This window comes from Muntiacus reevesi, chromosome 2 (genome assembly GCF_963930625.1).
Source record: "Muntiacus reevesi chromosome 2, mMunRee1.1, whole genome shotgun sequence".
NCBI classification, from domain to species: Eukaryota; Metazoa; Chordata; class Mammalia; order Artiodactyla; family Cervidae; genus Muntiacus; species Muntiacus reevesi.
This window is the reverse complement of record NC_089250.1, coordinates 109,768,108-109,784,932: the sequence shown is the minus strand read 5'-3', so window position 1 is coordinate 109,784,932 and position 16,825 is coordinate 109,768,108. Positions and strand designations below refer to the sequence as shown.

At 37.3% G+C, this 16,825-nt stretch overlaps 1 protein-coding gene across 5 annotated transcripts in view; it reads right to left on the bottom strand.

Annotated features, from left to right (window-relative positions):
* The window catches only part of KAT6B (lysine acetyltransferase 6B), a 179,975-nt gene that overhangs the window by 151,619 nt on the left and 11,531 nt on the right, over nt 1-16,825 (bottom strand). For all 5 annotated transcript variants that reach the window (XM_065922667.1, XM_065922666.1, XM_065922669.1 and 2 more), the window contains exons 2-3: nt 16,715-16,784; nt 12,524-13,399 (exon numbers count right to left, since the gene is read on the bottom strand). In XM_065922667.1, coding sequence (XP_065778739.1) covers nt 12,524-13,144 — 621 coding nt within the window. In that variant the 5' untranslated portion in view covers nt 13,145-13,399; nt 16,715-16,784. The remainder of the gene's footprint in view (nt 1-12,523; nt 13,400-16,714; nt 16,785-16,825) is intronic.

Sequence of the window (16,825 nt, the reverse complement as noted above, 5' to 3'; positions counted from 1 at the left end):
GTCAGTTGAGAAAACCAAGACAAAGACTACTTGCCCAGTGGAAAAGTCGGGATTTGAACCAAAGCATTCTGCCCCCAGAGCTTCTTTTTCCTAAGACTTCTTTCTTGCATGATCCCTAAGATCTCTTTTAGCAACAGTGGGGGCCCTGTCCAATTAACATATTTAGATTGTTTCCTCAACCACAAAGTAGCCCCTGTTTGCTCATCTATAAAAGAAGAAAGTTAGCCTCAGGCAGTGATTCCTAAACTTTTCCTGCACACTGGCATCCCTCCAGAGATTGTTAAAAAGTTTTCATGCCTGCCTCCCACCCAGACACTGTGTGTTAACAGGTGGGATGTGGTCTGGGCATGGAATTTTTAAAAGCTCTTCCAATGATTCCAACACGCAGCAAAGTTGGGAAACCACTGGTCTAAAGTCAAGTGACCTGCTGAAGGAGGGGAGAGATGAGAGGCTTCAGATGAATACTCATAAAACATGTAAGCCTAACATTCTGTATACAATTTCAAAGTTCACAACCCCCTAAAAGGAATACCGGGGCCTCAACTTAAAACCCCGGACGTTGGTGACCTCAAAGGCCACCTGCCACTCTGAAATGTTATTCTCTAGTTGAAGAACTACACAATGGTTTTACTACACTAGGGCTTCCCCGGTGGCTCAGACAGTAAAGAATCTGCTTGCAATGTAGGAGACTCAGGTTTGATTCCTGGGTCAGGAAGATTCCCTGGAGAACTGAATGGCCAGGCACTCCTGTAATCTTGCCTGGAGAATCCCATGGACAAAGGAGCCTGATAGGCTCCAGTCCATGGAGTCACAAAGAGTGAGACATGACTAAGTGACTAACATTTTACTAATTCATAACACAGACAAGGAATTAAAATGATGATCTGAGGTTTTCTGTTCTGAAGAACAAACCCAAAGTCAATTAGTTAATGACTTCCCTTGGGATGAGTATTTGGGAGAAATGAGGAAAGGACTCAGCAGTATAACCTGACATTAGCACTATCCAAACTGTGTTTAACCAAATGTAAAGATTTCTAGTAAAGTATAATAAATAAATAATTTTAAGAAAAAAAGATTTCTAGACAAGTGAACAGCTACTGTGAGGAGTGAGGAGAAACAGGAGGGCCCATTATCAAACCATCTTGGGAAACTGTAGGTTAAGCAAGTCAGAATCTCTCAGGAACTTTAAAACTCAGAACGTTATTAGCATCCTTATCATCTTAAAGAGTACCATTTCCTTCTACCTCAGGATGTTTGGGAAAATTAGATGAGGTCACACTACAAAATTTAAGTCTTTTCAGTGACTCCTATTATAAACACTTAAAAGGCATTTAGAGGTCCAGGTTTATAAGAACTTAATGTGTACTCTTTTCAATACCCTTTCTTTAAAAGAAGTTTTCTTCTTGAGGAAGATATAAGGGAGTATAGCATAAGGCTTAAGCGTACAGACTGTGGAACCAAGACGCCTGGACCTGAATCCTGGCTCCACTTGCCCACGCAACAGCCATGTGACTTTGGGCAAGTCCTTTAAGCTCATGTGCTTCAGTCCCCTCCCTCGTAAGAAGGCAAAGAAGTATCACATCACAGGCAAGTACGGAAGCACTTTAAGTAGTGTCTGACTCACAGTAAGCAGTATATAAACGTTGGCTGTTATTACTCATTCCTGAAGAAAATAAATTTTCAATCACTGTGAAAATGAAGATCACCACACTGGTCTTGTGAAAAGGTACCGCACAGCTGTATGTTTAGGGATGTTTCAGCTGGTAATTCTAACTACAATTTGAATACAGCTTATACTGTGTAAGTTTTATAGCACTTAGTACAGAGCTTTATATGTTATAAGAATTCAACAGGTATGCGCTGGTTCCATCCAAATAAGTGAGAAGAGCGGAAGGTGTGAAGTGGCTGTGCTCCAAGCTGTATGCCAGGCTGAAACACTAGCCCTGACACTTCCTGCATCCTCTTGGGCAAGGTAACATCTCTGTTTCTTCATCTCTAAAATTCCATCAGTAACAGTACTTATCTCTCAGGGTTCATGTAAAGTTACTTTGTATATATTAACTACTTAGGAATTTACCTGGTCCATAGTAAGTACTGAATATCAATATTTCATACTAATATCTTCTTGCATGTTTTCTGTACAGCCTTCAAATCTGAGATGTTTATTATGCTATTTTACAAGGCACAAGTACCAAGTTTTAACCACATTCTTTTGCTTTGGTTGTGTATCACAGACATAACTTGGAACTGAAATAGACACTGGCACAAACAACCTATTTTAGGAGAGTCAAGGCACTTAACTACAAGATACATGGTGATGTTCTACTATGTCAGATTGTAAAACAACCTAGAAAGTGGTGGTCTTGATGATAACTATTTATTTCATGTTGCTCTGAAATTTTTAGAAGCTGGAAAAATACATATAATTTGCCCCTGATCAATGTTCTGTAACAAGATTTATTGCTAACCACATGCTATGCTAAATTGAAATCAAGACATTACACAATTTTCCAATAAAGAGATGATTTTATATAAGTTGGTATAAATGCTCTGTGAGAATGTACTTGTTGACATCTTGTTGTATTTCAGTAGCTGGTGGAAAATAAGTTGGAAGGGAGGTTTACAGAGGGTCAGAACTCATCAGATGAGAAGATTATCTTTTTTTATCAGTTCTAGAAAGCACATTTATAGGCGGATAACAAACAGTTATTCTTTAACAACTGAAAAGGTCAGTATTACCAGGGCACGCCAGCTAATTGCAGCTACTGCAGAAGATTCTACTAAAACACTATGGAATGAAAGGAAATGAAGGTTCAATGCCTTTGTGAATCTTGATGTGATTTTTTTTCCTCCTCAGTTTTGATTAAGAATTGAAAGAACATAACAGACATTCACCTGCATATTTTTCTTTTTTTCTCCCAACTTTATTGAGGTATAATTGACATATAACATTGTGACCAAGATATTATTCTTTTTTAAATAAGTCAGTTTCTTTATTGGCCTATTTAAGAGTTCTCTAACTGAGGATTCAGATTTTAAATAACAGACATAAAGCTCTTCAGACATTATTTAAGTCTTCAAAATATCACCAAAGAGTCTCCCATATTAAGCTGTCGTATATTTTCCTGCACCCTGTGAGTATTTAAATGAAGGAGCCTTATCTACAACTTTAAATGTACTCTGTTAGAAAACATTTTGGATACTCAGACTCCTATTGTTAAAACTCTCAAGCTATTACTGCCAAACCCATTCTTTAGTTCTTCGACTGGGAAGTAAAGAAACACTAAGTGGAAGTGGGGGGCAGCCCCTGTTCCTGCCCTCATGGAAATGATTCAGGAGGTACCATCAGACCTAGAACTCAAGCCGTCTGCTCCTAGCCTTCACTCCTTTCTAAGCAGACTTCAACCATGTGATTACACGACAGCAACAAAATCTTCAAAGATTTGCAACCTCTAATGTAAAAGTTGATTTAAGTGAGGATACTGAAACCACTATGTGGCAGGCAGAATAATGCCACCCCCTCTCCCAAGATCCATTTCCTAACGCCAAGAATTTGTCAATCTGTCACCCTTACATGGCAAAATGACCTTTATGGCTGTGATTAAGTTAAAGACTTTGAGATGGGGAGATTATCCTGGATTATCTAAGTGGCCCCAATCTAACCACATGAATCCTTGAAAAGCTGCCCAGGCTGCTGGTCGAGGAAAGATGTGACTATGGTAAAATGGTCAGAGCGATGAGATGTTGCTGACTCTGAAGGTGAAGGGAGGGGCCGTCAGTCAGGAAATGCAAGCAGTCTGTAGAAGTGGGAAACGGTGAAGGAACGGATTCTCCCCCAGAGTCCCAAGAAAGGAACACAGAGCTCCTGACACTTTGACCTCAATCCTATGGGACCCACGTTGGGCTTCCAACCAAAAGAACTGTAAGACAACAAATTTGCAGTGTTTCAAGCTACTAAATTTGTGGTAATCTGTCACAGCAAATAATGGAAAACTAATATACACTGGATGAAAACTTATTCACATGGTCTCAGAGGATCATGAGATACTGCGCAAATTACTTATTCACTACAAAAGGAAAAAGGTGTCTCGATAAAGAGACGTCTGGCAGACATCACCTTAAGCAACTAATCAAATAAGCACTGCCAGTAATAAGACCACCTTAAAGGATGTGACCAGAAAAAGGAAATATACAACACGACCCACGTAGTATTCTTATAAAAAATATTGACTCTGAACTTAATCATAAGGATATAATCAGACTAGTTAATGTAGGATGTGTGGGACATCCTACAAAAATAACTGGGCAAAACTGTTGAAAAATGTCACTGACAGGAGAAGTAAAAAAAGATGGAAAATGGGTCCCTATTAAAGGAGACATGATAACCAAGTGTGATGCAAGATGCTTAACTGGTTTCCAACTCAAAAACAAAAGCTATAAACGACATTTTGGGGCCATCTGAAGCAATACAGACTGTCTATTAGATGTAATACTCTTGTTTCACTGTTGAATTTCTACACGAGATAATACCATTGTGGTTACACTAGAGAATGTTCCTTGATATATAATTGTTATTATAATTTAACATGTTTGCTATTATTTTCAAATAGTTCAACCGTAAGTGTGAATGTGTGTGTATACACACACACACACACAAATAGGGGAAAGAGAGAAAGAGCAAATGTGGGAAAATGTTAACAAGTGATGAGTCTAGTAACAAGTGATGAGTCTAGATGAAAGAAATACAGCACTTACTGTATTACTCTTTCAACTTATCTGCAGTATTGCAATTTCATAAATTACAAAGTTAAGAGGGAAACGTCTTCCTGGCTCCCACTGAGTCTGAATGCATGTATGCTCAGGTGTGTCCTTACTCTTTGTGACCCCATGGACTGCAGCCTGCCAGACTCCTCTCCCCATGGGATTTTCCGGGCAAGAATACTGGAGTGGGTTGCCATTTCCTCCTCCAGGGGATCTTCCTGACCCAGGGAATGAACTGGGTCTCTTGCTTCTCCCACCTTGGCAGGCAGGTTCTTTATCACTGTGCCACCTGAGAAGCAGCAGGCTCCCTACACTGCCTACCTTTCCCAGCCTCCTCACGCCTGGCCAGCACTGTAGCTGGAATAGCTCATATTCTTCAAACTGCCAACTCTTCCACTAGCAGACTTTGTATTCTGCTGCTTCACTCACATCCCAAGGCTCAACAGCTGCAGGTAGATTTCAATATAAGGTAGAAGCTCCTACATGGCATTAAAATACCAGTTTGGGAAACAAGTTGATCAAATATCAAACTGGAATCATCATCATTCCATGTCTTTAAAACTGGATTTTAATTTGCGAACTCTTTGCTTCTCTTACTACCATTTCTCTTACCCAGTATAACCCTTACTCTCCGTTTCTTGAAGTTCATCATTCTCATTTATGATCCAAGACGGTCACAAGCATGGCAGTCAACCATGGACAAAACTCAGGACATCAGAAAGTACTATAGACGCGTTCAAGTGTCGCCTCTGGCTTGCAGCCCACATCACTGTATCACAGACAGCCCAGACTAAGGCTCACCTCCTTCCTGCAGGCCTCATTGCTTTCCATGTGGCAGCTTACCAACATCAAAGAAGATGGAAGACATTATCTAAATTTACCAGGCTAGTCCCATTCCATCCCTTGAACTGTGGAAGAGTCACTGATATCTCAATTACCAATTCTGCAATACCTTTTTCTGCATGCTAAGATTTTGTAATGCTAAAAAAGAAGAGCGGGGGAGGGTGTACTGGACTAACAGATGGAGGATTAAGAACAAAAGACCTCCCTGACAGGAGGAACAAGAGCTAAAATGTTTGTACACCTACTATAATAGCACAGAGGAACAAAAATTGAACTTGTAAATAAAATTAAGTTGCTCTTCTGAAACGCCTGTCTAACTACAGACAGGAAAAGGCCCAGCGTGGTTTCTATGTATGCTTATGCTGTTTTTAATAGAAAGGACACAATCAAGCCAAAACAAACATCTGTTAACCAGTTAAGTTTGTTAATGAAACAAAATTGCAGCTGGTTTTATCAAAGATCAAAAGTGAAGCAAATTACAGAAAGGATGTATGAACAAAGCTGGTTTCTAAAAAATAATGGCTAAAGAATTCTAAACCCACTTGTCAAATTAACACAAATCCTTCCTGGATTTTGCTTAGACCACTGATTAGTATTTATTTTTTATCTTTGAAGAAATCAGCCTCACAGTTTAATATCATTCACTCTAAAATTCTGCCTGTATAGTCCATTTTGCAGAGTTTTCAGTATATTATATTTCACCAAACAAAACAAAGTTACACTCTAATTAATAATATGCTAATTAAAAGGTTCACTTACAAAAGGAAAAACAACAGTATACTGTCTGCAACTCCTAGAGACTTCTCTGGGAAAGCAGTCTAGTCCAAAGTATAAGCCTGGTAACAGTGACTAGCATTTCACAAGGCTGACTGCCAGGCCTCCTCCTCTTACTTGTATAAACTCCCCATCACTACCTGAAGACAGTGAGATAAGGGAACCCACACACAAACAAAAACACACTTTCCTCATGGCCTGCTAACTCAAAATGTCACAAATTACATGGATGACTCATTTGCAAACTTTAATTTAGTGAGCTAACTGATGTTTATGTACTTAGAAACATTAATAGATTGGGAAATCAAGGTACTTAAGTATGCTGATTCACATTTGAAATGCTGGTGTAACCAGAGAAGACCCATTAAACTGTAGTTTAATGTATAGGCCAGAAAAATTAAGTTTATAAACAATACTCAAAGTCATGAATTTTCTAATCAAAATTTGCTATTGCAGTGATAAAACAATCACATGTATTCTTTTTATATTACCATGTACAAAGATAAAATACATAAAAAGAATGTAAACTTTTGTTCTGAGATACATTAAAATGTACTATTTATTAAATAAAGTTTGAAAGGAAAGGATGAATAAAAATCTCTGCCATCCAAGATACAGTCAGAATAAATCAGCAAACAGCACTTAACTGTTAAACAACGTCAAAGCTATAAAAATCTAAATTTTTCTTAGCAGTGAAAGAAATATAGCTGTTATAATCCAAATAGGTATAAGGAATACAATAGTAAATTCCTGAAAGCTGCTCAAAACATCCAAAATTAGTCAAGAAACCATAAAACTGCACCCTTAGCATCCTCAATGCTTGAAAGAAAACACCATTAGGACATCAGAGAACACTTTTACGTATCATGTCAAGGTCAGGAAAAGGCAGCTACAATATCAAACTTATCTAAGATCCAAAGAGTTAAAAGGAGTATTTCACACTCATTTTAAGAGTCCAAAATCTTCTAATGTTTATATTTTACCTGAAATGTATTTCACTAGAAGTGTACACAAGTCCCACCTAAATATAAACTCAAAAGTGGAACATACTCACTCCTGCGAGTGCAAGAAAGACGAAGGTGTTCTTCATTCTGTCCTTCCCTTGACCTAACTAACTTGTCTCAGACAATTCCTGGGCTCTCAACATCACCTCAGTAACTAGTACTATCTGCTCACAAAAGCAGCTCATGGTTTGTTTGTTTTTTTTTCATTTATTTTTATTAGTTGGAGGCTAATTACTTTACAATATTATGGTGGTTTTTGTCATACATTGACATGAATTAGCCATGGATTTACATGTATTCCCCATCCCGATCCCCCCTCCCACCTCCCTCTCTACCCAATCCTTCTGGGTCTTCCTAGTGCACCAGGCCCGAGCACTTGTCTCATGCATAAAACCTGGGCTCAGCTCATGTTATTTTAAAGAACTTCTGAAGCTTAAACACAGGAACAACATAAGAATCCTTTTCCCTCCCTGACCCTGTAAAGGCACATATGGGTTCACCTAGTCATTCACATTACAGAACAGGTTTCTGTCTGACTTCAGTCATTCTAAAGCCGACTTTGATCCATACCAATTCCAAAATTCAGGTTACATGTAAGAGTATATTTTGGTGTATTTAGGGCTTTTTCCAACTTTCAGTTGAGTGCACACAGCTAAGCAGTCTGAGAAATGTGACATCTGCAATACAAAGGAGACCAATTCAAAGGAGGACGGAGAAGGACAACAGAGAGGACATTTGGACTCTATAATTAGCAGATAAAAGATACACACATTTCTGTCAAAAAGATCCAGAGTTGTCTGCAACCATGGACAATTCTACAGCTGAGAAACTTCTGGAAGCCTGCCACATCAAAGAACAATATGGACTAGTGAATGGTCCTTCACAAAGTACAGGCGATTGAAAAAATCCCAGAGAGGGTTGAGGAGGGCAGGGAGAAAACTGAAGAAAAGAAAAAATTAAGCTGTTTAAATTATGGCACTTACACGACACAGGAAATTGATATAGGATATATATTAACCTTCTATTTATGAAAACTCAAAAAAAAAGGAAACAGATCTAATAAGGAGTCAAATTTGTTCTTTCCTATTACACTTCCTTTAAAAAAAAATTCTTCTATTTAAGGAACTATTTCATAGTAATAACCAATAACCATAAATAAAATATCTCCCTAAAAGGAGTGAGGGGCAAATAGAATAAACAACTGAACAGGCCAAGAGCACAAAAAGTGATTTTTTAATAAAGTTTTATCTCTCAGCCCCATTTCTGATCATCTATGCTCCTTTTGAAACTCATTTTTATTTTTTTCTTTTTGACAGTATCACTGGTGTGGTAATTATGTTTGAAGCTTTTTCAGAGGATTATAATACAGTTATTTCATTTCTTCAAGAAAAAACATCAAAAGCCCTACCTGATATTAGAAGTGTCTCCCTTTCCAGCTACAGCTGCCAAAAATGAGAGCTCCCATTATAATAATACGTACTGCACTAGAAACATACCAAGACTTGACACCTAATAAATTTTAGGAAGATATTACCAATAAAGTGAAATACCAAGGAATCTGTTTAAAACTGAACCAAACTGATTTTATAAAAATGCTAAAGCCCAAATGTTCAAATAGAACCTTAATGCTACAAAATGCATACTTTTTATCTCTTAGAATATTTGACTTTTCCAAAGTCCTCATAATCTGACCTAATTGAGCTTTCCCATTTTTAATGAGAAACTCTAACGCTATCCTTTAGGAGTTCCCTCACCAAGTCAAAGATAAACTTTTATCTTCGGTGGTTTAATTCATTTCCATATCACCTCACCAAAGAGAGCCTTCTTAAATAAATACAAAGAAGTTATGCCAAGGAGCCGGTGTGGCAACATCCAATTTGAATTCTAGACTATCAGAAGATGGGCAATTACATTTTAGAAAGGAAGGAGCCCTTCTACTTTAACTTGCATTGTATTCCTCCTAGCAGTCATGCATAGGAATGATGATGATGCTAAACCTAATTAGATACAGATTTACTATTTTCCCTACTGCTTTCCCATATTGCTAATATTATAAATAGTACCTGGTTTACAAACTGTAATAAGCTCATTGCAGCTACCAAATTTAAAATACCATAAATCTATTAGTCGGGGAACTGCTTCAAAATTGAGGAACTGAAAGAGATACTTTTATTGTTAATGAAAAGCCACACCTGTTGACCAGTATACAGCCCAGTGGTAAAGAGGTCTAGAGTCAGATTGTCTCAAAATCTTGGTTTCACTGTTCACCAGCTCTGTAAGTGACCTTGGATAAACTGCTTAGGTTTTGAGCCTCAGTTTTTCATCTATAAAAGGACAATAATCTATGGCCCTCACAGTTATTGTGATAATGAGACAATAAATGTAAAGCACTTGGAATAGTGCCAGGATTTAACACATAAGAAATGCTATTACTTTCACTATTTTTATTTTCTTTTTTACAATTAAATGAAATAGATCAACAAAAGTAACTAGAGTAACAGCTTCTTAAAAGATACTGGTTGGCTAAATTGTAATTGAATGACTTCATCTCTGTATAGTGGCCCTTTATATCATAAATGTCCTCCCACAATGTGAATTCTTCAGATGTCTAGCACAAGAACGATGATAATCTGCCTTTCAAATATATTAGAGCAAGTCCTATATACATGAAGCTATAGTAGAACTAGTCTACATACAGATCCAAGTTCAACAGCTGAAGCAAAAACAATGGAAAAGAAACTATATATATATATATACACACACACACACACACATACATATATATAGGTTTTTGTATAACAAACTCAAAAATATTTTCTACAGTATAAAAATGTTTACATTGGCTCTCTGACACTTTAGATGTCTTTGAGAATCTGATAAAAATTACAGACCCTGACCCTAGGAAAACATGTGGATACAAATGACTGTTCTATTTAACGGGATTTGTTAGCCTACCTACCCCAAACTCATTCAGGGACCCAGGATAAGAATTTCTATTACACTGACTTGGAAAGTTCACAGGGTTTTAAACTATTTACCCCTTGTAATCTCAAAGGGCAATATAGTCTAATGTAGTTCTTATTACATTTTTCAAGGAAAAATGCCATTGTAATATACAATGGAAACAATACAGTACATTCTGGTCAAAGTGACTCGATCTGATTTTCATTTATGTTTATTTGTCCTCTTTTAAGAATTAGATTATGATTACTCAACACAATTCCCAAATTTCATCAAATAAAAATTATAGGACACATTTTCTCAGCATTCCTTGTTATCGGATGATGCTAACTGGACAATTTAAAGAATAGCATCACAGAAAGAGCAAGAACAATTTGCATGGTAAGCAATAAATCACTCTGTTCTCAATTCTAGACACCTCCAGACAGGAGTCTTCCCTTAGACTAAAAATACTTTTGTATAGATGCTGTATGAAAAAAATATGATAAGAATGGCAAAAATAACGATGAGCAAGGTTAAAGAGAAGGATAAGAAAGGGACTGTGGAAAATCTGTAATGATTCCTTTACCACAAGTTAAGATATTCCCCTGGATCACAAAATTATTAAAACATGCTATTAAATTGCCTAAAGCTGCCTGAATTAGTCCACGTACCTGATAATTATAAAGCTTTAATATATTAATGCCTTAGAGTAATGTATATATTTTTAAAACAAAGACATCCAAAACCATCAAGAAATGGCTCTATATTCCCTTAAGGAATTTCCTTATGGAGTAAGCTTTTATAAAAATATTTAATGAGGAACAGAACTACTCAATGTGGCTGTGTCAGAAACAGAAATTAGGATTTAAGTCACCTGCTGTATTTTCTTGAAACAAATGTTATTAAAAAGAAAATTTCATAGGTTTACTTACTTTGTTCTTTATGCCCACATTCTCTCACAAAGAACTGGGGGTTGGCTACACACAAATGCAAATACCACCCAAGGATAAAATAAATGTTGAGGAAAATTAATAAAATAGAAATACAGTTAAAAAATAAATGCTAGGGTTTAGATTAGTCCATGGAAAAGCAAATCACCTGGTCCCACTTAGTTTGCAAGATCTGAGCCTCTATCAGCTTAACACAATGAGGGAAGCAGGGGCTAGCAAGGGCAATAATATCCAAAGAGGAAAAACAAGTCCTCAGGAGCACAGCTTTTCCTGACACTGCTTCTATCACTTCTGAAAATGCAGTTCGCTCATACAACCACCACCCTGTCTATCAACAATGGCTAACAGTTTACAAAATGTAAAGTTATTAATAACTGACATCAATACATCCACCCCCTCAAGGGACAGACAGATAAACGGGAGGGCTGAAACCATTATAAACAATTTGTTGCTGCTCTATTTTGGGTTTAGTTTGGGTGGTAACTTCAACAGCTTTGAAATAAAACAAAGGATAACCCTATATAACCAGAGATTTTAAATTGCAGCAGTAAGTTTAGGAGAAATCTGCCATAAATGTATAACTATCCTGGAAATAACAGAAAGCCCACAGAAACCAACGATTAAAAGATAGATACAGGCAAGACAAAATAAATATTCACTTTCACCAGATGAGAAAAGTGAACAAGTAATAAATGACTTTAAATTGAAACAGGCAGGATTTAGGTCACATACTGAAACAGTTCCAGTAATGCACAAGCTATCAGTATTAAAATAATTAGTCTTAAGATTCTTCTCGGAAACAACTATAAAGAGGAAAATAAATCAATTATACCTCATAAAGCTAAAAAAAAAAGTAATAATTTAAAAAGAAAAAAGCATGCAATGGCCTTTCTTGGATTTTTGAAATAAATATATGATCTTGCCTTGAGGAAAGAGTGAAGTTATCTATCCTGGGCCCTTCAAGCACCCACACATTAGCAATTAAGAGTTCAAAAAACAAATCACATAATCATCACATTAAATTCTTAGTCAACCAATGAGGAAGCCCTCAATACGTTGTAGAACAATATAGAGCAATTTATATTGTAAAATAATATATATATCTTAAAATATAAAAGACTGCTCAGAGCAAAACATTTGATTTTATCACACTTAACCCAGAACTTGCGTCTGTGTAAAACTTAACTGAAACCGTGCAAGTCAAATGGACGACATTTAGAAAGTACTGACATTTCTGTCTGCACTCACCTGATCTTTCTCATGGGGTAGAAGGCTGACAGGTGGCAGCGAAGATGGGAAAGCACTGGGGTACTTGGGAGCCCCTTTGCCATCTAAGCCTCCGTAATTGACCCTGTACTGCGGTCCGTCTTTCAGTAACCTCCCATTGTTCACTGCGCGTTTGGCCCCCAGTCGCAGCCGCTGCTGAAAGGCTGGGTTGGTGGTGGTGCTTGTGAGATCACTTTGACTTCTGAGATACTTCTCAATGTTCTTCAGGGAGGAGCCATTTGGCTCCTCCAGTCCTTCAATTGCTCTCCTTAGAAGTTTATTCCAATCCACGTTGCGCAGATCATTGCATGATCCTCTAGACCCCTTGGTTGACTTAGGAAAAGTGCCTGGTTTAACTGATGAAAAGCGCCCAGGATTGTCTGGGTCCTTATAGGAGGCAAGGCCTTTGTTGGTGACTTTGAGAACTGAGCCATCCTGAACGCTGAGTTCCAGCTGTTCAGAGACTGTCTTCTTATCCAACCCATGGGAAGTGCTGACGGCATGGCAGATTCTCTCTTCAGAGGGCCTTTGCTTTTGCTTTTTTATTTTCTGTATAGCTTCAAGAATCCACTCTGTATAAAGTGGGTTTGCAAGTTTTACCATGGTTGACAAATGACTTCTTCAATACAAAAGTTACCCATAGAGGTTCTCCTTGTATTTAACAGAACTTGCACATTAAGTCACTTACAATTCAACAAATGGGCAGACTATCCCAGACCATATTAAGCAACATCTCACAAATATCCATCCTTTAGAGATTAAAAAGAGGATGAACAGGCAAAGTTGATAGTTGTCTTATTTGACCAACAGGAAAAACTGCATTCGAGTGAAGAACATCTTTAACCAGGAAATCAAGACCTTAAAAGATAAAAAAAAGAGGGAAATCTCTTAATAATCAAACTTCTAAAAATAGAGTAAAAGACTCTTTTTCAAATGCAAAATGACCACAGAAATAATGACAAGCAGGTATTATATAACAAAGCCACAATGATTATATTTTCCAGCCAGAAACTGGGTCACAGTCTGAAAAGGAATTTCTCTTAGGATTTTTCATTTGTTATTTATATGAGTAGTTTATGGGGCATTTAAGAGATCATATCTAAGTTATCAATATTTATTTAATGGATAACCTTCATTGAAATTAATAAAATTATATGTTAGTGGTTCAAGATATGTATCTATCATAAACATAAAGTCAACACCAAAATAAATCTATGGTGCAAAAAATTTGATGGAGGGGATCTCCCTGGTGGTCCAGTGGCTAAGACTCCATGCTCCCAATGCAGGAGTCCTGGGTTTGATGCCTGGTCAGCGAACTAGATACCACATGCTGCAACTAAAGATCCCAAAGGCCACAGCTAAGACCCAGCACAGCCAAATAAATAAATTTTTTTTTTTAAAAAGGAAAAAACTCTGACGAGAGTACATTAAACATAAAAAGAATCTTAAACTTAAAAAAAGAAGAGCAATAGTCCTGACTTTTCTATTTCAGCTAAACATTCTAGGTATTTCTCAAGTCTCACACATAAGAAAATTTCCCACTGAGCCTCTGCTACAGAACCATGTTTCCAGGCCCTTTGAAGAGGTTCTGTAAAGCTCTCACCCACAGGTTGGAAGGAAACTGAAACTAATGTGGTAACATAACCCATCACCTTTTGAATAATGGAGCCCTCTAGGTGTCTCTACCCGCTTAGCTCATGAAACAGCTCAATTTGAGCAAGATTTGTACACATCCTATTCCAGGTAGACACTGATACTGCTTTCTGAGAACCTCCTGATATACACAAAAATCCCCTAGATCTCCCATCTAGTATTGAGAACACCTGCCAAGAGCACCGGCCAAAGCACCCTGGCCTGGGAGTTGAGTCAGATCTGGGCTCTACTCTTGCTCTTCACAGATAAAATCCACATCTTAAAACTCTTTTTCACTTTGAAGTTTTCAGAGTGTGCTCACATATAACTTGTAATCTGCAGGATGACTCTATGGGTAAACTGAGGCTTGGGGAAAGGTGGAACACAGGGTAATAGTCAGTGGAAGACTCCAAGCTCACAAGCCTTTCTTCTACACCTAAGTCAGTTCTGCCTTCACCTGAGCCTCAACTGCTTGTTCCAGCTAGTTCTTCCTCTGCAATTAAGACTAGTAGTCCACATGCTGGCCCTACCCACGTCAAGCAGAGAAACCCTGGGAAAATGACTTAAGTTTCTGTCACTTTACCTGTAGAGCAATAATAGTATATCCTTCCAGGACTGTTGAGAGAATTAAGTGAACACATTATCTAATACGCAGCACAGAACAGCTATCATCATTTCCACTTAATACAATGCCTACATTCTCTCAAAAACGGCTCGTAAAATTATAAAGTTATCTCTGATTGTTTATTTACATTTAATGTACCTCAAAGGGTAAAATGAGCTTCCCTTGTGGCTCAGCTGGTAAAGACTCCACCTGTAATGTGGACGACCTGGGTTTGATCCCTAGGTTACGAAGATCCCCTGGAGAAGGGAAAGGTTACCCACTCCAGTGGCCTGGAGAATTCCATGGACTGTATAGTCCATGGGGTTGCAAAGAGTTGGTAAAACAATTAAAATAAAATAAAAATGAAATAAATAAAATAAACATTTAAAAAACAGTAAAATAATGTTTTTCCCAAAAATTTAAGCCGATACACTGAAGAATTTAACATTTGCTTTCAAAGATTCTGTTACTAAAAAACAACTGGACCACTGAACTATACCAGCTCAGTCAGCTTGAAAAGTGATAGTTTCAAAAAGGATTTGTCCTTTTTGCAATTAGTATACTATAGTTTCACTCTATTTTTCTCCATTCAGATTTAGAAACTTGGGACTAAAGAGATCTTTGAGGTCATCCAATCCAACTTCTAGTTAAAACAGTAAAAGACCCCTTGTTCAATTCGTCAAAAGATGGGCCATAAAGTCTCAAAATACTTTCAGTGATTGAGAGTTTGTCACTTCTTAAAACAGCTCATGCCACTGTTGGACAGCTCTAACTGTAATATATTTCTTGCTCACAGGAGCCAAAATCTTTCTTCCCATAACTTCCACCCACTAGTTCTAGTTCCCCTGGAACAAACTCAAGAAATTCTTTAATACTACAGCTCCTTCTTATATTTGAAAACACAATGAGCCTTCATATATTTGAAAACAAGTATCTTTTGAAAACCACTACAATCAAACCCCATTCTACCTCCAGTCCCACCTTGGACCACTCATATCCCAATTCCTTAACATGCCCACACATTACAGGTTTCCAAGCACCTCCTTCTCATGCTCACTCATTAGTCTGGCTAATGCTCATCTTAAAATCTGGCAGGCCAGGCATTATCCAATTATAAATGCAACCCAGGGTTACATAAACTTTCTTACCAGCCCTGCCACACAACTGGCTCATGCCAAGCATATAGTCCAACTAAAAATGTCAGATATTCTTTCAAAAAAACTGTTAAGCTAAGGATTTTCATTCTCTACCCTGTACAAATTTAATAAATGCCCAGATTTTTAAACCTATCACAGTTCATCTTATTGGTTTGAGTCTATCTTCCAACTTGTTAAAAATTGTTTTGAATCTTGATTCTGTCATCTATGTCATCTGCAAATCTAATAAGCACTCCCCTTTGTGGCATTACATAAATCATTGACAAAAATGTTAGACTTGGAACACAGTGTGTTTAAGAATGAAATCATTGGCTTTCATCGTGCAACCACTTTCAGGACAGAACACAGGAATCATTCTGCTTTAGTAAGTTTAGAACAGGAAGCTGATCTTTCCAAAATAAAATGGTTCGGGGCAAAATTTCATTAGAAGACATTTTACCGTGTCCAAGTAATTATTTCATCTTTCATCATTTATTCAGGATGAATCAACTAATTTAATTTGATTGCACAAAATACAACTGCAGGAAGCAGGAAAAGAGGTCACAGAAAAGTACCTAATATTGCAAAGTTGCTTTCGGGCATTTTGGTTACACAGGCCAATGAACATACATTAAAACAAAATACATTTCATAACTAATACTCAAAATACACCTTCATGACAAGCTATTACCATAATCCTAACCCACAATCAAAAGAACTGTTCATCTCCATGACCAACACATTTCAACGAGACTGACATTTTTACATCTGAAAAATACAATTTCAAAAAAGGGAAAATACCAGAATTGGAACTCCAAGTGTTTTAACAGTCCGTGACAAAAAAGAAGATTGTCCAGATCGTCAGGCAAATCTGCCAAAGGAAAAAAATGTAAATGTTAGTTCGGGCATTAG